Consider the following 24,520-nt stretch of genomic DNA (forward strand, 5'->3'; position numbering starts at 1 on the left):
TTAAATGTGATTAATAATCCAATCATAAACAGCTGAACAGTATTGCACAGGATTTTAATGTTGATTCCCATTGAGAAATCAGCTGGAATTAGAGGAAAACAGGTAAGCTGCAGCTCAATGTCTTGTGCCTTTCACCTGGTCTGCTGTTTATTTTATAAGACTAGAGACTTTGTAGAGTCAGTAACGGTGATTGGACATACTAATGTGGCTGCTCAAGCATGTCCAGTAGCTTTTTAGTTTTTTTAGTTTTTTTTTTTTTATATAGTTTTTTAGCATTTTTTGTGTATTTGAACCCTTTCAAACAATGACTATATGAGATCCATTGCTCACTGATGCTCCAGAAGGAAACACAAAGAGTTGGGGGGTGAAAAACTTTTTGAATTTGAAGATCAGGGTAAATTTAACTTATTTTGTCTTCATCTTCTGTAGCTTCTGAAGGGCAGTACTAAATGAAAAAAACAAAAATATATTTAGGCAAAATAAAAAAAATGTACACATCTTCGTTCTTTTAAAAAAAGACACAAGGTGTTAACATTTTCAGAAGAACCTACTAGTTTTAAATATAATCGAAACTGAGCAATTCAATAAGATGTTAACAGGAGACTACAACGGATACCTGCATCAGTGAGTTGTTGACTCAAAAATGAATCTTTTGTTAAACCACAAAATTAATACAGCTCTATATATCTCACAACAGAGGTTAAAGGAGTAGTTCACTTTCAGAACAAAAAAATTACAGATAATGTACTCACCCCCCTTGTCATCCAAGATGTTCATGTCTTTCTTTCTTCAGTTGTAAAGAAATGGTGTTTTTTGTGGAAAACATTTCAGGATGTCTCTCCATATAATGGACTTCTATGGTGCCCCCAAGTTTGAACTTCCAAAATGCAGCTTAAATGCAGCTTCAGAGGGCTCCATAGAAGTGCATTATATGGAGAGAAATCCTGAAATGTTTTCCTCAAAAAACATAATTTCCTTACGACTGAAGAAAGAAAGACATGAACGCTTGGATGACAAGGGGGTGAGTACATTATCTGTACATTTTTTGTTCTTAAATTGAACTACTCATTTAACAACATAAAATAAATGAATAAGAAAGAAGTAATGAGAATAATGAGAAAAACTATTTATAATAATAAAAAAGAATAGTTTAGTGCAATTAGTGAACCTATTCAGCAGGTTCATTGAAAAGAATACACCAGTGGGTGTTTATGAGATGTGTGGTGTTAGAAATGTACCCACAACAGGATCAGGTGTCAGGTGATTTACAGACTGATGTGAAATCTGCTCAACATAAATGTGTAGGTTTTTCTTTTATTATCTTTTATCGTATACGAGTTTTAGAAGACATAGGCCTAAGGGTGAGTAAATGATTACAATATTTTTATTTTTTTTGGGTGGACTATCCATAAACATTGCAGTTTTGCTGCCAAAAATGCTTTAAGTAAATAGCATGAATTGTCTTACATATTAAAAAGAGGCTTTCATTCATCTAATCGAAATATGTATATAGTTTTAGCGCAGTCCCTGTTTTATGACATTTGTTAAACAAGTACAATCCACTCCATATTCTGATCCTTATAGGATGCGTTATCTTTCCATAAGCACCTTTAATAAATGTAGTTAATTCTGATAAGCACTTTGTGTCTGATAGTGCTATCGCTTCTGCTGCACATGGCTCTTTCAGGCAGTAGTGGGCGGGGCTTGTGACGTAAACAAACACTGGCATGTTCTAGACGTCGCACAGTTTTTTGGACAGCAGCTCAGCTGATCGTGACGCACCGCATTCGCAGCAGAGGGCGAAGGACAGACACATATAGAAGTTGGGTGTCGGTTTCACGTTGAAGTAATGAAGCCCCGTGTTCCAACGGTAAATGGGTGATTCTGACGGCATTCCGTACTCACGCGTACGTTAAAAGAGCGTCAGTTCCTGTGATCCGCGTCTAGGGAGTCTGGACGGACTAGCGCTTTACCGAAATATCTTAGCCCTGTTTACAGAAGCACGGCTCCTCCTGACTGGAAATACTTCTAAAAAAGGTAAAAGTTGTTATAATAGGGCGGCCACAGGGATTGCTGGATCTTAAAAATGCTGTATTTATATGGAGTTGTGTGTATCTCATATGATCACGCGTGTTTCGGCAGCAGCAGCTGTCTGGCCATATGGCCCACACAAATCGCTTTTCAACTTTGGGCTTGAAATAACATCACATTTGGTCCGGTTTCCAGAGAGTTCCAGACATGGGCAGGCCAGACTCCAGGGGAATACCAGTCTATATTCAGTCAATTAATCCAAGTCCAGCACTTTGTGATAAACTGTCATAATAAGCAACAGTTCATCGGGCTGCTGTCATCCATAGCACTCCGTGTGAACATGAACAGAAATTTAGTAGAACAACGTTACCTGCTAAAAGTTCTGCCATTAAAGAGCCTACAAGTTGATCAAATAAGCTCTTATTAATTATCTGATACATTAAAATCAAAAACAACAGCTTGTTATGTTTGGTGTCATTGGAATTGGTTTGAATGATCACAGATAAATTGTGTAAACATGGCTGTAACTGACATGTAACAATGGTTCTGAAAACCATGAACATATAACACATTTTGACGATTTATCATGAGTTCATTGCTCTTTCACACATGTGAATAACAGGTGGACTAAGCTGAAGGCCGCAATGGTGGATTACTATGATGTTCTGGGAGTGCCACGAAATGCTTCTCCAGATGACATCAAGAAAGCGTAAGTTAAAACTGGTTTTACTTGTCAGCAGTTTGCAGCATGGGATGGCCTTTGGCTTTGTTGTTATTGAATGTAACTAAATTTGTCTCTAACAGATGTATTTGAAGACTCAAGCATTTTGAAACTTACTGTTTACCTTTATAAAGTATTCATTAACAGTGAAATGCACTTCCGTTCAGAATTGTGGGAAAGACGTTTCTTATGTTACCAAGTATGCATTCATTTTATAGTAAAAACAGTAATATTGTGAAATATTACAAAAAAGATCATTGTAACAAACATTTTTCTTGTGGTTCTGAGTTTATATCTTGTAGTTATGACTTTTTTTTTTCCTCAGAATTGTGAGAATATCTTGAAATTTGAATGTACAGTACCAGTCAAAAGTTTTTGAACAGTAAGATTTGTAATGTTTTTTTTTTGAATATTTTTACTATTTAAAATAACTGTTTTCTATTTGAATATACTTTTAAAATGAAATTTATCCCTGTGATTTCAAAGCTGAATTTTTTGCGTCATTACTGCAGTCATATGACCCTTCAGATGTCATTCTAATATTCCGATTTTGCTGCTCAAAAAAACATGTATTATTGTTATGTTCAAAACAGCTAAGTAGAATTTTTTCAGGTTTCTTTGATGAATAGAAAGTTCAGACAAACAGCCTTTATCTGAAATTATATACTGACTCTAAGCTTTTGAATGTTATAGTGTATAATGTTACAAAAGATGATCTTTGGATTTTTCTATTCATCAAAGAATCCTGAAAAAAAAATGTACTCAGCTGTTTTAAATAATTTATTAATAATGAGGAGAAATGTCTCTTGAACAGCAAATCAGCATATTAGAATGATTTCTGAAGGATCATGCAACACTGAAGACTGGAGTAATGATGCTGAAAATTTTGCTTCGATCCTATAGATTACATTTTAAAATATTATCAAATAGAAAGCAGTTATTTTAAATAATAAAAATATTTCACAACATTACTGCTTTTGCTGTATTTTTGATCAAATAAACGCAGGCTTGATGAGCAGAAGAGAATTCTTTAAAAAAACATTAAAAATCCTAACTTTTTTTAAAAAAGGGACCATTCACACAGATCAATTTTTAACTTGACTTGATGCTCTGAAAATCTAATGTTTATATAGAAGAAGATGGATGCAAGAATGTGCCATATGTCAATGACCCTTGAACCTATATATCACTTAATCACAATCTTGAGATGCCAGTCAAGCTAAGTTTGCTTATGTTTATTTATGTTTGTGTATACAGTTACAGGAAACTGGCTCTGCGGTGGCACCCTGACAAAAACCCAGACAACAAGGAAGAGGCGGAGAAAAAATTTAAGGAGATAGCAGAGGCCTATGAGGTTCTGTCAGACAGTAAGCCACTAGAAATTTGATCTCTACAGCAATTTTATTAATGGTTAAATTACAACTTAGGTTACTTAGGGTGTTACATTTCACTGTTGTTGTTTTTTTTTAAAATCATTTTCAAGAAAGCAAACGAGATGCTTATGACAGATACGGTAGATCGGACATGCCAAGCTCAGGTGAGGAAAACTTTGTACTGCTTGATACCGTCTTATTGTTACGTTTATTTGAGATCCTTATTTTTTTTTTTTTACATTTTTATTATAGGCTCCAGTGGTTCTTCATTTCCTGATGACTTTCCAGGATTCACCTTCACATTCCGCAGCCCAGATGAGGTGTTTCGAGAGTTCTTCGGAGGGCAGGACCCATTCGCAGACTTCTTTGGTGGGTTCTCAGGGAGTTAGTGGGTAGATATAGAACTTGAATCTTGCTCATATATCAGTGCGAGTGTTTTCTATGTGTCAGAATTTCCCTTACACCAGTTGTTCTTGACGAGGGGCCTGGGGCATACATTTAGTTTATGATCTCAATTAAAATGCTAAAAACTAAAAATAAAGATGTACAACTGACATCGTATTTTTGAGTTTTTGAGTTTTGATTACAACAGACATACAGTACTAGAGGTGCATATCAGCTTAGTGTATTAAAGGGTTAGTTCACCCACAAAAAAAAAAAAAATCATAAATTACTCACCCTCATGTTGTAAAAGTTACTTTGTTTTCCCATTTATTCACTGACACCTGGCTTATTAGTGTCACTTTTGGTGTGAAAGGGCCTTTAAAGTTGTAAAAAATATAACTTTTGGGTTTTTTGTTATTAAAATAAATAAACAAGCCCAGCTTAGGTGACAAAAAGTGACACAAAAATAACGCAATGCATACTTTACATAACAAATAAGTAATGCAATTAGTTACTTTTTTATGGAATAACACAATATTGTAATGCATTACTTTTAAAAGTAACTTCCCTAACATTGCCCGCAATCTTGCAATACAATTTGTCTGTACGCTGATTTGGAAAATTGAAAAATGAAAAGAAGAATATAAAGGAGAAAATGGTTGTTTGCTGATACTCTGTTGCAGGTTTATGACTCCTTTTCCTGAACTTTCCCTTGCCCTGTATCTTGCTTTCTCTAGTTTGTCGCCAATTCTCTTAGATCTCTTAAATTAGGGCTAAAATCATGCAGTGTGTACCCAGAATTACCCTCTTTAACCCTCTTGCATTTTCTGCACTCTCCTACTTTGTCACTAGATGATTTCCCATTTGGTGGAATGCACAGTGGGTTTCACAGCTCCTCCTCCAGGCTTGGGCCAAGTCGCTTCTTCTCCTTCCCCTCAGCAAATGGTTGGTTTTTAAACTGGTTTCATGCTCTTTTTGTATGTAATTATAGCCTATGTGGTCAGTCTTCTCCCAGAGTAATACCTAAGGTGAACTTTGCTATATATATTTTGATAACTCTAATAAAACAATGGTGAAAAACTCCAAGGCATATTGGTTATATGAAAATGTAGCTACAAATGCTTTAGAAGAATTGTATTTTCATGTTATTAAGAGCTGCATTGTTTTTTTATTAACAGCTGACTTCACCTCCTTCTCTTCATCAATGGGTGGGATGGGCAGCATGGGGGGAGCAAACTTCAAGTCTGTTTCCACGTCTACCCGCATTGTCAATGGAAAACGTATTACCACAAAAAAGTGAGTTTGCTTCTCATTATAAAATTTTGCTCACTGTTACACTCTCTTTATTGGAAATCACATAAATATGCTTCCTACTTTTTGTTTTTGATGAAATTAGTAATTTAATCGCAGAATAGTAAAATATGCTTTATACCTTGGCATAAAGTCCTGACTTACAGAAAGTCAAAGGAATTCAAGTATGTATTTCCTATTTATTGAGAAAGATTTCATTTCCTCCCTCAGGGTCAGAGAAAATGGCCAGGAGAGAACAGAGGTTGAGGAGGATGGGGTTTTAAAAACGGTCCTCATCAATGGTAATTCATTTTTTTTTTTGCTATCATTTAATAATAATATAGGACCAAAAGGCAATCTCTATAGTCAATGCACATATTCTGGTGTGTAATAAAAATTCACCTTATCAGCTCAGGATGAATCTGCCTGGGAAACTAGATGCATTTGGAATACTAATGCACATAACCTACCCTTCAAACATTTGGGGTCAGTAAGATTTTTCTTTTTAAAGAAATGAATACCTTATACAGAAAGAATCAGAAAAATAATTACAGTAAAGACAGAAATCTGTTATAATGTAACTAAAGATTTATATTTCAAATAAATGTTGTTCTTTTGAACTTTCTCTTCATCAACGAATCTTGAAAAATGTATCACAGTTTCCACTAAATATAAAGCTGTTTCAGAATTGATAAATGATGATAAATGCTTCTTGAGCAGCAAATCAGTATATTAATATGATTTCTGAAGGATCTTGTGACACTGAAGACAGGAGAAATGATGCTGAAAATTCAGCTTTGCATCACAGGAAGAAATTAATTTGTATATACACTATATGTACAAAAGTATTGGGACACCCCTTCTTTAGAACAGAAAAGGGCACTTTCAAAACTGTGGATGAAAGATGAAAACATAATTCATGTATCTAAAAAATGTCTTTTTATATATGTTGCAACAGTTTGGAAGTGTCTAAAATGACTGTACCCATAGTTACAAGTCATTGGTGTTTAGTGATGAGTTTTTGGCTCAAAGTCTGCATTTAAAGTCACAGCAGAGGTGTTCAGCTTGGATTAGGACTTTGCTTTATGCAGACCAGTAAAGTTCTTCCTCATTGACTTAATCAATCATTTCTTCTAGAACTTTGTCTTATACACAGATGCACAGTCAAGTTAGAAAAGAAAATGGTCCTGTCAAAACTGTTGCTATAAAATTAGGAGCACAAAATTCCCTAGAATATCATTATATGTTTAAACATTACGATTTGTATTTAGGGAAATTACTAAAGTAGTCAAACCAGTTCATTAGAATGGGGTGTCACAATACTTGGCAATATAGTGTATATTGCAATAGAAAACAGATGTTTTAAATTGTAATAATATTTCTGTTTTTACTGCATTTTGGCCAAATACATGCAACCTTGGTGAACATAAGATCTTTCAAAAACATTAGAGAATCTTACCAACCCCAAACATTTGAAAAATACTGTACACTTGTAGAGGAAGTTCATATTACTGGAAAACATTTTAATATTTTGGAGATTAACTCAACACTCTGGTGCATAGACATTTTTTTGCTATGTCGTTATCCTTTGTTTAGTTCATCTTTGCTTGCTAATGTCTACTAAACTTCATCTTGCTTTAAAGGGGTAGTTAACTTTCCAAACCAAAATTTACAGATAATGTACTCACCCTCTTGTGATCCAAGATGTTCATGTCTTTCTTTCTTCAGTTGTAAGGAAATGATGTTTTTTGAGGAAAACATTTCAGGATTTCTCTCCATATAATGGACTTCTATGGTGCCCTAGAGTACCCCCAAGTAACTCTAATCCACAAATTTATTAATTCTCTTATGATTTGAGCCACACAGTTATACCCGAACCAGTAATTAAATGAGTAATAACCCATATTCCTCCAGCAGTTTATATTTATGAATATTGACTCAAAACAGCAGCTTAAAGGAGAAGTTCACCTCCAGAACAAAAATGAACAGATTATTTACTTACCCCCTTTTCATCCAAGATGTTCATATCTTTCTGTCTTCAGTTGTAAAGAAATTATGTTTTTTGAGGAAAACATTTCAGGATTTCTGTCCATATAGTGGATGGTGCCCACGAGTTTGAACTTCCAAAATGCAGTTTAAATGCAGCTTCAAATGGCTCTAAACGATCAGTTATAACCTCAAATGCTCATCTTAGCTCTGCGTCAACTCTTGTGTATTCCGGATCATGACAGTTAGGGTATGCCGAAAAACTCCCATCTCATTTTCTTCTCCAACTTCAAAATCATCCTACGTAGCTGTTTTACCTTTTTTCTAAAGGCTGTTTGATTTTCTTTGCATGGAATGCACAGAGTTGAAACAGAGCTAAACAAGACGAGCATTTGAGGTTAACAAGTATATAAATTGTCAGTGTTTTTTTGAACCATTCGTTTCGCTAGATAAGCTGGGATCATTTAGAGCCCTTTGAAGCTGCATTTAAACTGCATTTTGGAAGTTCAAACTTGTGGGCACAATAGAAATCCACTATATGGAAAGAAATCCTAAAATGTTTTCCTCAAAAAACATAATTTCTTTACAGCTAAAGAAAGACAGACATGAACATCTTGGATGACAAAGGGGTGAGTACATTATCTGTAAATTTTTGTTCTGAAAGTGAACTTCTCCTTTAAGCTTGCAGGTAGATTTAGCTAACTCATTGCATTTACCCCAGCTTCTTTTCCGTATGCAGTTTCCTTATTTCCTAACATGCACCAATCCAGAACCGAGCTGACGTTTAGCTGTGTTTGTGTGTGCAGGTGTGGAGGATGAGATGGCCTTAGCTCTGGAACTGAGTCGTAGAGAGCAGTCCAGTCAGCCCCCCAGACAACCCCAACATCCACTGCTCCACCCCTCCAACAACAGCTCTCCAAACCCCGCCTTACGCTCCTACAGCGCTGCCCCGTTCTACCACTGCCCCGATGCCAGTGAAGACGATGAGGACGAAGACCTGCAGATGGCGCTGGCCTACAGCTTGTCGGAGATGGAGGCCCAGCAGCGGGCAGAGGACGTGATCTCAGGTGCTGGGGAAGGGAGGGAGATGCAACCAGGTGGTGGGAAGAGTGCCGTAAAACAAAAAAACAAATATCAAAGAGAAGTGCTGGATAATTCAGAACAAAGCACCCCCTCATCTCCAGAGGATAGACTGACAGAACAGGGTCAGGCTAGAGATTCGGAAAGTGTTGTTGTACAGGATAAGGAGAATGACAAAATGGTGGCCAATGGGACTAAAGTGGTAAAAAAGAAGAGGAAGTGTCAATGTGTGGTCTGTTAGTAAGAACGTGGAGAATAATCATGCTTGTGTGTGAAATTAGTAGAGTTAACCTTATGTTTTCATCTTATGGTTGTGTTTTTTTATCCTTCCTGAAGTTTTGGGCTGTGCTTTGACTTATAGCTTTGTCTCTTGTGGCAGAACGTATGGCACTGCACAAGGATGATTGTTGAAATTGTGTTTTCTCGCAATGAGGTATGAGTAACAGGTGCCAAAATGTGTTTATTCACCACAAAGTCAGGAAATTGAGCAATATTTCAGAATGCCACGCACAAAATGTCCTGCTGCCTGACAGATATCACTAAAATAGGTGTCTTGGGATATTATTTGCCAGCCTTCAACCAAGTCACTTTTTTAGCCAATCAAAAACACTGTCTGCCTGTAAATCGCTTGGGATTGCTGGCATCAGGTTGACTGACAAGTCTCTACAGAGTGTGATTTTGAGATTTTGAAGAACAGGTATACGGTTAGCGAAAGTTAAACGGTAAGAGTTAACAAGAATGGCTGAAATCTCTTTCAACACCTTACTGGGGTCATGACATGGATTTTTAAATTATTTTAATATGTTCCTTGAGGTTTACTTGTAATGATAATTTTTTTTTAAACATCAAAATGTGGAAAAATAATTATTTTCAACCCTCATTTTGACCCCCAGGTCCTTTAAGGCTTGTTAGTAATCGGCCACTATTATAATTGGCTGACATCATTGCATAGGAATCAGTATTAGTGCTCCCTCGCTATATCATGTGAGTGTTTTAATGACAACATCAAAAATACCTGGCTAATTCCAGACAAAGCATTATGAAATCATTTACTTACCGTTTGTGATGCAGCTGCAGTTAGATCTACAGTAGTACCGCTTCTTCTTTCAACAAATGTTTCTTTGTGAACTCTCCATGACACTGTGACAATTGTTCCTTACGCTAGGATCCTTCTGATATCTGTACAAAGACGTGAACAATCTGTTTAAACCAAACAGACTCAAGCACGTGGAGTGTCTCAGAAAGCGAACTAGCATCGTACTTTATCCAGTGTAGACAACATAGCGGCATTGATTGTCATTTCTATTTGCTTTTGACACAACGTGACACTCGCACAGCTACTGAACGCTAGTGGCCGGGGCCTGTGGTAAGAAGATGACTGTTCGTTGATGGCTTGCTCTGGAGACACTTTGCACTTTCACTTTGCCCCTCAGACTGAAACTAGCCATTTTTGGAGCTTGATTAAATAAATGCTTTGTTTATAATGAGGAGGACGTTTTAAATTATGAAACTTACAGGATGATTTTAATGGTAGAAAGACCTCTCACATGCCAAAAGATCAAGGCAAATTTGATTTCTCATGTCATGACCCCTTTAAATCTTATGTTCAACATGACTTTTTGCTGCAAAACCAAGACAAATGCTCTGCAGTTATTTTTTTTTTCAGATAAAATAAATACAGTTAAGGTCAAAAGGTTACATACACCTTGCAGAATCTGCAAAATGTTAATTATTTTACCAAAATAGGAGGCATCATACAAAATGCATGTTATTTTTTATTTAGTACCAGTGTTGTTGTTGACAACCATCTTAGATTTAGTCTTAGTCTTTTGGACTAAAATGCTTATTAGTTTTAGTCAAATTTTAGTCACTTCTAAATGTGATAGTTTTAGTCCAATTTTAGTCGACGAAAAGTCGACTTTTTAGTCTAGTTTTAGTTTTAGTCAAAAAAAAGGGGAAAAAGTCTTTTAACAAATTAATGTAGGTCAGTAAGTATTTTGCTGTTGGGTAGTGTCACTTATAAGTTGTGAAAATAGCAGATCTATAGTTCAACACAATGTGAGCTTCCGGATCGACTATTTTCACCATTAATTACAATAATGAAGGAATGGTTTTAGACATAAAAGACATATATTTGAAATACACCCATAGGTCCTCTCACCGTTTGCGACCACCCTGTGTGCAAACTGCCGCCATCATGGTTAATCGTCTGTCTGTCTGAGTGCCAACAATGTGACGTGTTGAGCGTAACCAAACAAGGATAAAATGCTAAAACGGCTTGCCATACTAGTATGGCAAAGAGTATTTAAAGGAGAACTCCGGTGTGATTTTGACCTAAAGTGTATTGAATCATGATACCGAGTGTAAACGTACCTTGCATATCTCATCTCGTCTTGTCCACTGCTGTCCGAAATCTGGGGTCAGTTAGCCGATGCTCACAACAGCTTGTCAATGAAAGTCAATCGGGCATCGAAGGAGCCATGTAAATAAATCACTGTTTTACGCCATTTACGAGGCACAAAGTAGCTCCACACTTCATTGGTAGACTTCCAAGGGCCCTGACATTTAAAACGAGACATTGAGAACTCATAAAAAGCACCGGTAGTTTATTTACAAGTAGATTTATACAGACAGTAACTGCAAGAAGTTTAGCGCCCGCCGCCATCTTAAATGTAGTCACGATAAGTCGAGTGTCGAGCACCAAGGAATTTATCAGCTTATCAACGTATCAGGTTGTAGTTTCCTTGGTGCTCGACACTCGACTTATCGTGACTACATTTAAGATGGCGGCGGGCGCTAAACTTCTTGCAGTTACTGTCTGTATAAATCTACTTGTAAATAAACTACCGGTGCTTTTTATGAGTTCTCAATGTCTCGTTTTAAATGTCAGGGCCCTTGGAAGTCTACCAATGAAGTGTGGAGCTACTTTGTGCCTCGTAAATGGCGTAAAACAGTGATTTATTTACATGGCTCCTTCGATGCCCGATTGACTTTCATTGACAAGCTGTTGTGAGCATCGGCTAACTGACCCCAGATTTCGGACAGCAGTGGACAAGATGAGATGAGATATGCAAGGTACGTTTACACTCGGTATCATGATTCAATACACTTTAGGTCAAAATCACACCGGAGTTCTCCTTTAATGCTAAAACGGCTTGCCATAGCGGCATATACTTTTTCGGTTTTAATTGGCATGCACAATAAGCAGAAATGTCATGCATTTTAAACGTCTGACGGACCACCCACTAACATTTTCGTCTATTCTCGTCTCGTCAACGAAAACTCACACACGTCTCGTCATGTTTTAGTCATCAACAAGTCATTTTTATCTCGTCATCGTCTCGTTATCGTCATGAAAAAAAGTGGCGTCAACGAAATGATTTCGTCATCGTCATCGTTGACGAAAACAACACTGTTTAGTACTGACCTGAATAAGATATTTCACATAAAAGATGTTTACATATAGTCCACAAGAGAAAATAATAGTTTTTAATTATTTATAAAAATTACCTTATTCAAAAGTTTACATATTCTTGATTGACTGATTGATTGATACCTGAATGATCCACAGCAGTTTTTTTTTTTTTTTGTTTAGTGATAGTTGTTCATGAGTCACTTATTTGTCCTGAACAGTTAAACTGCCTGCTGTTCTTCAGAAAAATCCTTCAGGTCCCACAAATTCTTTGGTTTTTCAGCATTTTTGTGTATTTGAATCCTTTCCAACAATGACTGTATGATTTTGAGATCCATCTTTTCACACTGAGGACAACTGAGGGACTCATATGCAACTATTACATAAGGTTCAAATACTCACTGATGCTCCAGAAGGAAAAAGTATGCATTAAGAGCGGGGATGAAAACTTTTGAACAGAATGAAGATGTGCAAAATTTTTCTTATTTTGACGAAATATCATATTCTTTTATTTATTACTGCCCTTCAGAAGCTACAGAAGATACTTACATGTTTCCTAGAAGACAAAATAAGTAAAATTTACCCTGATCTTCAAATTCAAAAAGTTTTCTCTTAATGCATTGTTACCTCATTCATTGTCATTATAACAGTCATTGTAGGAAAGGGTTCAAATACACAAAAATGCTGAAAAAACAAATAATTTGTGGGACCTGAAGGAAACAGCGGGCAGTTTAACTGTTCAGGACAAGAAAGGGACTCACGAACAACAATCACTAAACAAAAAAACAGTTGTGGATCATTCAGGTAATAACACAGTATTAAGAATCAAGCATATGTAAACTTTTGCATGGGGTAAGTTTTATAAATTCAACTATTATTTTCTCTCGTGGACTATATGTAAACCTCTTTTATGTGAAATATCTTTTTCATGTCAGTACTAAATAAAATATAACATGCATTATGTATGTTCCCCCTTTTTTTTTTACTTTTGACCTCCCACAGTCTTGGACAATCTGGATACATGAGGTAGCCTGGTTTTAAAAGTGTGATTTCTGGAAGGTTTTAATGGCTTCTTTCAGTCTTGCATAGCATTTGAATGGACATCTTGCTGATTAGTTGGCAACCCATTCCCAATGAACCTTCCATTTACTCTTCCAGCAGTGTAGACCTCTTTCATCTGCATTCTCGTTTATCGGTATTGTTCTAAAAGGGAGATTCTCTTATTCATCCTTGGATGTGTTCTGATTTTTACTGTGCGTTTGTCATTCCTTCAGAGGTACCTGTTGAATGTGATTTTTGGGGGGAAATTTTGCACAAAAACCTAAAGATAATCTGCCCCTGAGGGCTAATGTTGTGATTAGCAACGAGTCAATGACTAATAGCTAGTCAGACATGTGAGAGAATGTAGATCCAGAATTATCTCAGTTAATGAGAATGTGCCAAATAACTGACTGACAGTAACCGACAGCATTAGTTTTATATGTATCAGAATTACTAAGTATTGATATTCCATTTGTACATTTTTATTTTTAGAAAAGATATGCATGGCTGTTACTTTTTTACTTGTTTGTGCATTTTCTTCCATAATAACTCAATCAAAACATCAGCACATGAATATTTGTTTTGCTTAAAAACACTAAGCACAAAGTTCGAATGTAATGCTGTGTGAATATTAATAAAACATATTTTGTGTAACTATGTAAACTGCAAAGAAACAAAAAACAAAGTCATCGATTTACAAATCTATTTACTTTTGAAAATGTTATGTAAGATAACATTGTTCTCTCATATTCAGTGCTCAGAAAGTGATTTATAAATGACTGAATTGTTAATAAATGCTTTCAGACATTGTTAACATGATGTTGCTGCTAATATGAGGAACAATAAACTCTAACAAATACGTTCTGCTCATAAGGTTTCATTTTATATGTTCAGCATAAAAAGTATGTTTGATGGTCAGCAAATTTCAATAAGCTTGTTGTCATTACCAGCACATTCATATCATCATTCCCACTCATATGTAAACCTCATGTGCTTTTATTATGTTTAATATATTTTTTTTGTCCTGACTCATTCTCCCTACCGTTACAGAGTCCGACTTCCAGGCCTTCACAGGCTGACCTGTGGCTGTGACCCTCTCTTACCCCCCGAGGTAAAACGTAGTGTAGATGTCTCTGCAGCTGTTAAGCATAGTTTTCAGCTCTTCTCCCCATTCATAGTTCATTAACATTTGTGTATTTGTGTAAAGCATGCAGTAGAGCATGCAGTATTCCAATATTCTTTAGTAGAGACAAAATAATGTTTAATTCACCAAACACAACACATGAAACTGTGAGGTAACACTAATACTGGATTCATCCGTCTGCTCTTAACAGGTGAAGCGTTCCCGGTGCTCTGCTCTATCTTTCTGTTTCTCTGTCTCTCTTTCTGCCTGGCACACCTGCTGCTCAGACCCTTTTCAAAGTTTTATTTGGGAAAAAAAACACCCAGGCAACACTACATAAAGGTCAAAAATGTCTGTGCTATGTATGTTTGTGTGTGAATGTGTTCTCAGTCTTGAAGAGGGAATACTGGATTACTTTTTATATACATATATAAATTAAATGAATGGCCTGCACTGATGAAATATATGAGCTAATGTAAAAATTCAAGTGTCCTAAGGACAAAATTCTCCTTTAACCTTTTAATAATGAATGATTCAGACCTGCGATGAATGTGTAGTTGCACTTGATATGCTATATTTAAGAATTTAAAATCTTCTTAACTTATGATAAAGGTTTATTATTTATTCAGAAGGGTTTCTTGTGTTTTAATTGAAGCCGCTGCTCATTATTTTGTAGCTTTTTATACATATCATGGAGAATCTTATTCTCACAAAGATGCATGTCTTTTTAATTTAAAATAAGTGTTTTCTATGCGAATATATTTAAACGTGATGCAAAGATGAATTTTCAGCACCATTACTTGATTAGAAAAATCATTCTAATATGCTGATTTGAAGGTCAAGAAACACTATTATCAGTGTTGAAACTAGTTGTGCTTCTGAGTGTTTTGTGGAAACCGTAATATTTTTCATCAAAAGATTTTTGAAGAATAGAAAGGTCAAAAGAACAGCATTTATTTGAAAGTGAAATCTTTTGTAACGTCAGAAATGTTTCCTGACCCCAAACATTTGAAACTTAGTGTAAGAATAGGTACTATGTTTTGTTTTGTGATTTTAAAGGTTAAATGTGTTATCTCTGTGCCATTATTGGCTTACAAATAGTACCAAACATAAAATATAGCTGCAAGCAGCAATTAAGGGTCCAAGCACATGGCATTTTAGTCATGGTTTTAGTCAAAATGGCTGAGAAATCATAAAGACCTCTAGTACTATGATTGATGAATTATCACTTTTGACCAAAAGGTGGCGCTGTTATCAAATCAATGTGTTATTTTCTGTGTGAGGTGATAATGGCACACACAAAGTTTGGTGTCAATATTTCAAAGCTTTGCAGAGATACAACCTCAGATACAGATTGGCATCAAGCCTCAAATGTGTTGTGGTGCTATTCAAAAAAATGATTACGTCTATCAACACAAATCTGTGACTTTTTGTCAGCACAGTCTGATGACGATTTGACCCGATTTTGGTGAAAATTGGACAAACAGTCTAGAAAGAGTTTGAAAAAGTACTTTTTCAATGCAAGTCAAAATGGAGGACAGGAAGTTTGGTCGACTATGTTCTCGGCATGACCCAAGGAATATTTTGATATTCACAACAGGCTAATTCAATCAAAATTTATTAGCATTTTTGTATATTTCTTTATTAATGGTTAATAAATGGTTTATTACTTTTGACCAGGTGGCGCTGTTACTAAATTGATGTGGCGTGGTCAGTGTGAGGTAACAATGGTTGGTATATATACCTAGCCTGGGTGTCCCCATGCTGCTTTCCGCGCAGTGCGATTTTATTCACGTTGGAAGGCAGCATGGAAACCATGGACCAAATTTTCACCTCAGATAGGGAACCAATCACAGAACGGGGAGGGAGCAGCAAGACGATGACGCCTTCTATGCGTCACGACTCACCGAAGCAGTTTGTTTATAACTATGGATCCAGCATGGCAGCAAGTTATCATTCAATGCAGCCGTTCACATGTCGCGCCTAAAAACGCGTGGAAAACGCTAGGCGCGTCGCTTTCTCCTTTCCAAACCGCTCTGTAGCTTGCGCATGGAAAACGCGAGCGTGTCGCAACCGCGTCGCTTCCATTATGCGCGCGCATACCGTGCGTCTACATTTGAAATAACGAACTTTAGCGCGCAAAAGACGCGACATGTGAACGACCCCTTAGATAGTGTTCTAAGTAGTTTAGAACGCAAGTTTATTTTGAAAAAAGAGCAACTTTTGGCGTTAAACCATCGCTCTGTATACGTCATCCGGTATGATTGAAACGATTGGCTATGAGCTACGCACAGGCGCATTTGATAGACATTCGTAGCGCCCAATAAACGGCTCTGGGCATTCGTAAACCACGCCTCAAATACGAGAAAATGAACATGTGGTTCCCAGACCACGAATCATGACGAAGTCATAACGTGGTCTGGCGTTAGCCAGGCTAATATATACCAAAGTTTGGTATAAATATGTCAAAGCTTTGCAGAGATACAGTCTCAGATGCAGTTTGGCATCATTCCAGCAAATTCGCAGATGCGTTAAACAATAACCGTTTCATATATTGACACAAAATCCATAACTTTTTACCAGCATGGTCTGAAGATGATCTAAATCATTTTTAGTGAAAATCGGACCAACAATCTAGGAGGAGTTCGAAAAAGTAGATTTTTAACTTAAATTAAAATGGCGGACAGGAAGTTCAGCTGAAAATGGCAAAATTGGTATCTATGTTCTCAGCATGACCCAAAGAATACATTAAGACCAGTTTAATCACAATAGATTAATGCAATCAAAAGTTATTCACATTTTAGTACATTTCTTTATTAACGGTTAATGAATTGTTTATTACTTTTGACCAGGAGGCGCTCTTACCAAATCAATGTGGCACAGTCTGAGGTGACAATAGCACATGCAAAGTTTGATGTCAATATGTCAAAGCTTTGCAGAGACTTTACAGTCTCATACTTAGTTTGGCATCATTCTAGCAAATTCGTAGATGCGTTAAACAATAACTATTACGTATATTGACACAAAATCTGTAACTTTTTGGCAACATGGTCTGAAGATGATCTAAATCAATTTTGGTGAAAATTGGACCAACAGTCTAGGAGGTGTACGAAAAAGTATATTTTAACATAAATTAAAATGGCAGACAGGAAGTTTAGCTGAAAATTGGTATCTATGTTCTCGGCATGACCCAAAGAATACATGACACCAGTGTCATTACAATAGGCCAATTTAATCAAATATTAGCATTTTTTTACATTTTAGTATAACTTTTGACCACAAAGTAGCACTGCCCCCAAACTTTTTAAGTGCCGTCAGTGCATGGTGGCGAGTTTTGTAATGATACACTTATGTGTTTGTAAAATATAGAATTTAATGCCAAAATTCAAAATGGCCGACATGAGAAAAATTACTGACATTGGGTATGGTTTGACTCAGCATGCTGCACGAATCTAATGAGACCTAATTTGGGGATTTCTGGCTAAACCATTCAGAAGTTATGAGTAAAAAATTTTCCATATTTTCTGACCACTAGGTGGTGCTGTGCCGAAACTGTGCAGGGAGCCTCAGGTCATGATTGTTATAACACACACCAAGTTCAGTCTCAATACGCCATACTGTTGCGGAGATAAAAGGTTACATCCATTTTTGTGTGCTCTTCGTCAAATTCATATGTGCGTTATTCGAAAACAGTTTGACTAATCAACTTGAATTATATAATATTTTGCCAGCAGGGTTTAAAGATGATCTGAGCCAATTCTGGTGAAAATCAGACAAACCGTCTAGGACAAGTTCGAAAAAGTATGTTTTTCAAATTGTTAAAAATAGCGGAAAAAAACTAATTTAAAATTTTGGTGTCCATTTGACTCTGCATGAGTCAAAGATTCAAAGGAAAATGAATTTTCCTTCTAAACCTTAATGATTCAAAACTTATTAGCAGAAACTAAATACAATGACTATTTACAAACAAAGCCATCAAGGTTAGGCTACACAGTCTATGTATCTTTTAATAAATAGCATAGTTCAGTCTGCATGGTCATAATGAAAGAGAGAAGCCACACACATGAAGCAGTGCTGCTACACAGATTCACATTTAATTCAGAACCATTTCAAAATTATAGTCATATTTCTCTTTTTTTGATAATTTTCTACACGTTTGCTACAGGAATAAACTAACAGAGCTCGCTGTGAATTATTTACAGTGATCACACGACGTAAAGGCTGCACTAGACATTAAAGATGTGAAAGTACTGAATGCTTGTAAGAGATTGGACAGGAACCTTAAGATATCACAGGTGCCTTTCAGGTACATTCCAACCAATTCAGTTTATGACTTCAGACATGACTGTGCATATATGTTCTCATGTTTGACTGCATGAGACATGGTGGGTTCTTATGTCGTTTCTACATTTGATACATGAATTGCATTTTTGGCCATTGTAAAGAAAGCATCTGAAGAACAAAATCAGCATTTTTCGACATTAAACATCATATGTATGTATATATTTATACAAAAAAGACAACGTTATACTGTCAGTGTTCAAGAATTAGAACCATTTCTCCCTGAAACTCAATTAGGACTGAAGAATTTGGCCCCTGTAAAGCATTTCCACCATATGGAAAGCTTTCATAGTCTTTCAAAGGGTGACTATTCATTTCTGATTGTGATAGTAAGTGAGGTGCATTAAAATAGCTGAGTATAAATGTAATAGTGACACAGTAGGATGTGGCTCACTGAGGAAGGGCTTTCAGAATGGCATTCACCTCTTCTGCCACAGCTGTCAGGGCGAATTCAAACTGGTCCTGAAGATACAATCAAGCTTAGTGTGTAAATTTACTCTTAACATTCACAATTACATGCTTAAGTCACTTTGTACATACCTTAGTGCGTACCATACTTGGTCTCTGGTCACGAATATGCTCCAGTGTGGCGGCGATGTCAATTTCCTTCACGCCTAAAACAGACAAACAACCTATGAGCATTTGCCGTGGATGTGAAATGAAACAGCTAGATGGAGTAACGAAGTTCTTACCTTTCGCCATGCGGTTAAGTACCATGTCAATAAGAATGTAGGTGCCAGTTCTGCCAGTTCCATTGCTGTTTGAAACAGGAAGCCAATTTAAATCAATCATTCGCAATGATGACAGTAATAAAAGATGAGCCTGAGACACATTGTAGCCTTTTACCTGCAGTGCACAATGATTGGGCATGAGCGTCCTCTGTAGCACTTGTTTACTTTTCTAAAAAAAAAAAAAAGTAAAAGGGAGAATAGAAGAGAAAACGTAAATTAAAAACAAAGCTTGGTTGTAATGAGCATAACGGTCAGTTTGCTCAACCCTACAAGTCATTCTTCTCTCGACAATGAGGAACTGAGCGACGCGTGAGGCTGGGGAAGGAAGGGGAGAGAGGAGATGGAGCATCCGTTAAGCCTCACTCCTGCTGCACTCACATCTACCAATGATCATTTTTGTGACTATGCAACTGGACCCAGACTACTAGCTGCAAATCACAAAAATGACACTGGGAGGTGTGCTACGTCCAGGGACCTACCGATCTCCATCAGAGACAGAGAGAGTGACGGTGGTGGGAGGAAAAGGAGAGAAAGGCAGGGGGTAAAGCAAGGCCCGTGTCGAGCACAAACGGGGAAGGTCCAAAGTGCAAATGCATTCAGGGAGAGGAACGTGGAAGGACTCGACTTTAAGGTAAAGAAAACATCCACAGATATTTAGGGAATCCCAAGTGTGAAGGAGATCCTCATATTAGGGTGAGGAAAAACAGTAGGGAAAGTATTTGCAATGAGACACTGTGTGAATGTGTCTAAACTGAGTTTTTATTGAATTTAATATTTTTTTAAGTTTCTGAGTCAAAGACATGTGGAGAACACCTTTTACCTTGTGCTATCAAGGAGACATTTTGGTATTTTTTATGAACATACTTTTATTTATTTGTAATATTTTTTGGATATTGTTAAAGATGCTTTTAAATATTATATTTACTCACTTTTATGCATTTAAACACTTTTTTTTTACCTTACACTATCAACATTTTGTATGTTTTTATCAACAAGATATTAAATATACTTTGGAATCCCGTTTCTGCCACTGTATAAAAAATAAAAAGGGTTATTGTGACTTTTTATCTCACAATTCTGACTTTTTTTCTCATGATTGCTTGATATAAACTTGCAATTCTGACATTTTTCTCCGAGCTGTAAGATATAAACTCACAATTATGAGTTATACGGTCATAATTGTGAGATATAAACTAGCAATTTGGAAAAATAAAGTCAGAATTGTGAGATCTAAACTAAATTCTGACTTTTTTCCTCATAATTGAGAGATATAAACTCAGAATCGCAAGAAATGAAGTCAGAATTGAGAGATAAAAATGTGCAATTCAGAAAAAATTTAAACTCACAATTCTGACAAATTCACAAATCTCACAAAAAGATTTAAACTCACAATTCTGACGTTTTTTCTCAGAATTGTGTGATATAAAGTCAGAATTGCGAGAAATAAACTTGTGCGAGTCCAGTTTTGAGGAGGAAAATATGCGAGTTTATATCTCACAATTCTACGCAAAAAGTCAGAATTGCAAGTTTGTATCTCAATTCTCAATTAAAAATTGCAAGAGGTGTAAACAGAATTGTGAGATACAAATGTGCAATTCTGAAAAATGAAATCAGAATTGTGAGATTTAAACTTACAATTCTGATGTTTTTTTTTTCAGAATTGTGTGTTATAAAGTCAGAATTGCAAGAAATAAACTTAATAACTTGAAATTAAGAGTTAATATCTCACAATTCTAAGCAAAAATTCAGAATTGCAAGAGGTGTAAACAGAACTGTGAGATAAAAAGTCAGAATTGCGAGATAAAAATGTGCAATTCTGAAAAATGAAGTCAGAAAAACTTAAACTCACAATTCAGATGTTTCTTTCTCAGAATTATGTGATATAAAGTCAGAATTGCAAGAAATAAACTTATGCAAGTTAAAGTCCAGTTTTGAGGAGGAAAATATGTGAGTTCATCTCGCAATTCTGACTTAATAACTCGAAATTAAGAGTTTATATCTCACAATTCTAAGCAAAAAGTCAGAATTGCGAGTTTGTATCTCAATTCTGAGAAAAAGGTCTAAATTGCAAGAGGTATAAACAGAATTGTGAGATAAGAAGTCACAATTTTATTCAATGGTGGAAATATACTATTATACAATTAAATATAGTATTTACTCATTATGTTTATGCATATTTAGAAAAAAAACAATCAAATGAAAAATCAAATCAATGACTAACAAGCACATTTATTAGTTTCTAGCTGTTTTTTGGCTATTGTTAAGTCAACAAATCTTTAATATAGATATTCACAGGTGCATCTTTAATTTAACAGAACGCTCACAAAAAAATTGTCTCACTCACCGTTTTGTGTTCAGTATCAATTTGCGACGTGATTTAGTGGAAATGTTGTTTATTCTGTAATTATCCATCAGTTTCCACCAGTTTTACCAATTTTAAGAGCAGTTGTGAACATTATGTCACATGAATTTGTCATTATGTTCTCTATGAGAACATACTAAGCACAAGGGAGGCAAAAAAGATGCTGCCTCCCTCTAAAATTGTATCCAGTGGTGCTGCTATTGTAAAATATTACTTGAAAATCATTAGCACCAGTATTTTCAATATTAAGACCGGTTGCGAACATTATGCCACATGAATTCAACATTATATTCTTTATGAGAACATACTGAGTCACGGGATGCAAAAAAGATGCTGCCTCTCTCTATTATTTGACAAGCATTTGCACACTATTACTTTTTAACAAATTTGTTTTGCTATTGCTGTATTGTCAATTATTTCCCCATCAGAATTTTTTGAGGCTGATGTGTGCGTAATCTGTTTGAAGTCCTATCAGAATGCAATGTTGGGTTGTGGCAGTACCTGCGGAAGTCCAGCAGGGGGCGTGTGGAGGAGGGAATGCCTTGTGCAGGCCAGCTCAGCAAGTGAAACTGGGTCAGAGTGCGCGTCTCTTGAGTCTGAACGTTCTTCAGGTAGAAACTACGAACCAAGAAGTCTTTACACCAGATGTGTTCAGATACGAGATTCACCTGAGACACAAAATAGGTAGTAAAGAGTAGAAAACTAAAAGCCACAAGGTATGTTTAGAGCAATTACACTGAACGTTTCTCACCTCATAGATGTTGTATAAAGATGATCCTTCATCAGGCCAGTAACGTTCACATTGTTTCTCTCCATCCTCCACTAGAGCGGTCATCATCACTATTACAGTACAGCCATTCTCCCATACCATCTAATCGCATATGCACCAAAACACAGTGTCAGTACATAAATAATAATTTATATAGGAGATGCAATGTAATAATATTTCCTTTTTTTAAAAAAAATTAAAACAATTTCAATATTTGTTTAATCTAAATAATGTCAACATTACTCTCAACATGTGCACCTTACCTGCCAGAAATCAGCAACAGTGTGTGCTAAAGGTCCTTGAGTCGCAATATAAGCAGGTAAACGTGGATCATGATCAATCTATGGGTAAAGATAGAAAAATGAAAACCCTTACCTGTGACATGATCACATTTACACTTTTTTTGTATATATAGAGAAACAAACATTTACTTATCCAACATACATATTAGTGCTAGCAGCAAAAACGTTCTGTAGTGGAATAAAGATTGTCGTTCCTTACTATAGTGCTGGCATTTATGTAGTCCTCTTTGGAGGGGTTGACCTCTGCCTTTAGTTTCACTCTCGAATGGTCATCTAAAACATAAAATGTTTTAATTAAACATACTGAAAACAATTTATATAAAAATAGTCTCTTATGCTTACCAAGGCTGCATTGATTTGATCGAAAATACATTAAAACCTGTAATATTAATATTAATATTAACTGCTTTGTATCTTAATATATTGTTAAAATGTAATTTATTCCTGTGATGTCAAAGCTGAATTTTCAGCATCATTACTTCAGTCATCAGTGTCACATGATCCTTCAGAAACCATTCTAATATGTTAATTCGCTGATCAAAAAACAGTTATTATTATCAATTTTGAAAATGGTTCTTCAGCTTAATATTTTTGTGTAAACTGATACTTTTTCAAGATTCTTTGATGGATAAAAAGTTCAAAAATACAGAAATTATTTGAAATAGAACTCTTATAACACTATAAATGCCTCCTTATGTGTCTTTTAAAAAAATCTTACTGTAATGTAAATAGATGAGATCACTGAAATAAATGGCACATTGCTCTTACAGGGCACAAAGTCAGGATAGCGGTTCTTCTCCATGTTGCTTTCAGACTGGGCAATAGAGACAGAGCTCGGCTCAGCCTGGTACGAACACAGAGCCTCCCACTCTTTCTGCAAACGGTCCTTATTCTTCAAATGGTCCTCCATATATGCCTGAACAACAGAAATGGATTTGAGGCATTCCTCTGACTGCTCATGAAATGCCTATTTTGCTTCTATGCAACTAATAAACAACTTGACATGACAAAAATACTCCAGATTTTAGTTCAGGACACAACTTAAGCCTCAGAACTGACTTAAATATGTCAAGAAGACACAAAACTCTAATAGTTCTTTTTAAATTTCCTGTAGTTTTGTGCATGTTTAAATATAGATTTGGTTTGTGCAAGCAGGTATGCAACCTATTTACTGATATGTGCTGAACAGTCAGAAATTGTAGTGCAATAACTGTTAATTAGAGAAAGATTCTCAGTTTTCATAGCACATAAAAAGATGCAGCATATTACAGTGAATTCTGAATTATAATTTGCATATGTAAAATGCTTTTGTGGCTGTGTACCAGTATCATGTGTCCGGTAGAGATGTCCATGTTGGACTGCGCAGGCTCTTCGCTCCAGGACGGTGTGCTGCTGTGAGAGCTGGGACTGTGCTGCGGTCCATCGCTGAACTGAGACGACACACTGCTGACTCTAGATGTGTCGGTCCCCCGTCGACCGCCTGGCTCCGGACGAGTGAACGATGACTTGGCTGCCATGTGCTGGCGACACAGCTCCTGAGAGATGCAGGGAAACGTTATCATTACTGCCTGAGC

At 36.1% G+C, this 24,520-nt stretch overlaps 2 protein-coding genes across 3 annotated transcripts in view; one reads left to right on the top strand and one right to left on the bottom strand.

The window, feature by feature from the left end:
- Positions 1-1,783: 1,783 nt before the first annotated feature.
- Positions 1,784-14,795, top strand: dnajb2 (DnaJ heat shock protein family (Hsp40) member B2). 2 transcript variants are annotated; one of them, XM_073846039.1, is made up of 11 exons: positions 1,784-2,037; positions 2,654-2,740; positions 4,010-4,119; positions 4,236-4,289; positions 4,378-4,494; positions 5,362-5,454; positions 5,688-5,805; positions 6,031-6,101; positions 8,592-8,852; positions 14,369-14,429; positions 14,653-14,795. In XM_073846039.1, the coding sequence occupies exons 2-10, from the start codon at positions 2,676-2,678 to the stop codon at positions 14,395-14,397; spliced, it is 918 nt and encodes a 305-aa protein (XP_073702140.1). In that variant the 5' UTR covers positions 1,784-2,037; positions 2,654-2,675; the 3' UTR covers positions 14,398-14,429; positions 14,653-14,795. The 2 variants fall into 2 exon arrangements, with proteins under 2 accessions (XP_073702140.1, XP_073702139.1); XM_073846038.1 differs by lacking the exons at positions 14,369-14,429; positions 14,653-14,795 and having other exon boundaries at positions 8,592-11,603.
- Positions 14,796-18,505: 3,710 nt separating this feature from the next.
- The window catches only part of ptprna (protein tyrosine phosphatase receptor type Na), a 34,069-nt gene continuing 28,054 nt past the window's right edge, over positions 18,506-24,520 (bottom strand). The window contains exons 14-23 of the mRNA XM_073845542.1: positions 24,269-24,481; positions 23,715-23,862; positions 23,146-23,219; positions 22,908-22,985; positions 22,627-22,746; positions 22,377-22,543; positions 19,629-19,682; positions 19,475-19,539; positions 19,323-19,396; positions 18,506-19,244 (exon numbers count right to left, since the gene is read on the bottom strand). Coding sequence (XP_073701643.1) covers positions 19,173-19,244; positions 19,323-19,396; positions 19,475-19,539; positions 19,629-19,682; positions 22,377-22,543; positions 22,627-22,746; positions 22,908-22,985; positions 23,146-23,219; positions 23,715-23,862; positions 24,269-24,481 — 1,065 coding nt within the window. The 3' untranslated portion in view covers positions 18,506-19,172. The remainder of the gene's footprint in view (positions 19,245-19,322; positions 19,397-19,474; positions 19,540-19,628; positions 19,683-22,376; positions 22,544-22,626; positions 22,747-22,907; positions 22,986-23,145; positions 23,220-23,714; positions 23,863-24,268; positions 24,482-24,520) is intronic.

This window comes from Garra rufa, chromosome 8 (genome assembly GCF_049309525.1).
Source record: "Garra rufa chromosome 8, GarRuf1.0, whole genome shotgun sequence".
NCBI lineage: Eukaryota > Metazoa > Chordata > Actinopteri > Cypriniformes > Cyprinidae > Garra > Garra rufa.

Coding starts and splice junctions, on each gene's coding strand:
- dnajb2 (XM_073846038.1), top strand. CDS start 2,676: ATGGTGGATTACTATGATGTTCTGGGAGTGCCACGAAATGCTTCTCCA. Junction 2,741..4,009: donor CCAGATGACATCAAGAAAGC/GTAAGTTAAAAC, acceptor TTGTGTATACAG/TTACAGGAAACTGGCTCTGC. Junction 6,102..8,591: donor AAAAACGGTCCTCATCAATG/GTAATTCATTTT, acceptor TTGTGTGTGCAG/GTGTGGAGGATGAGATGGCC.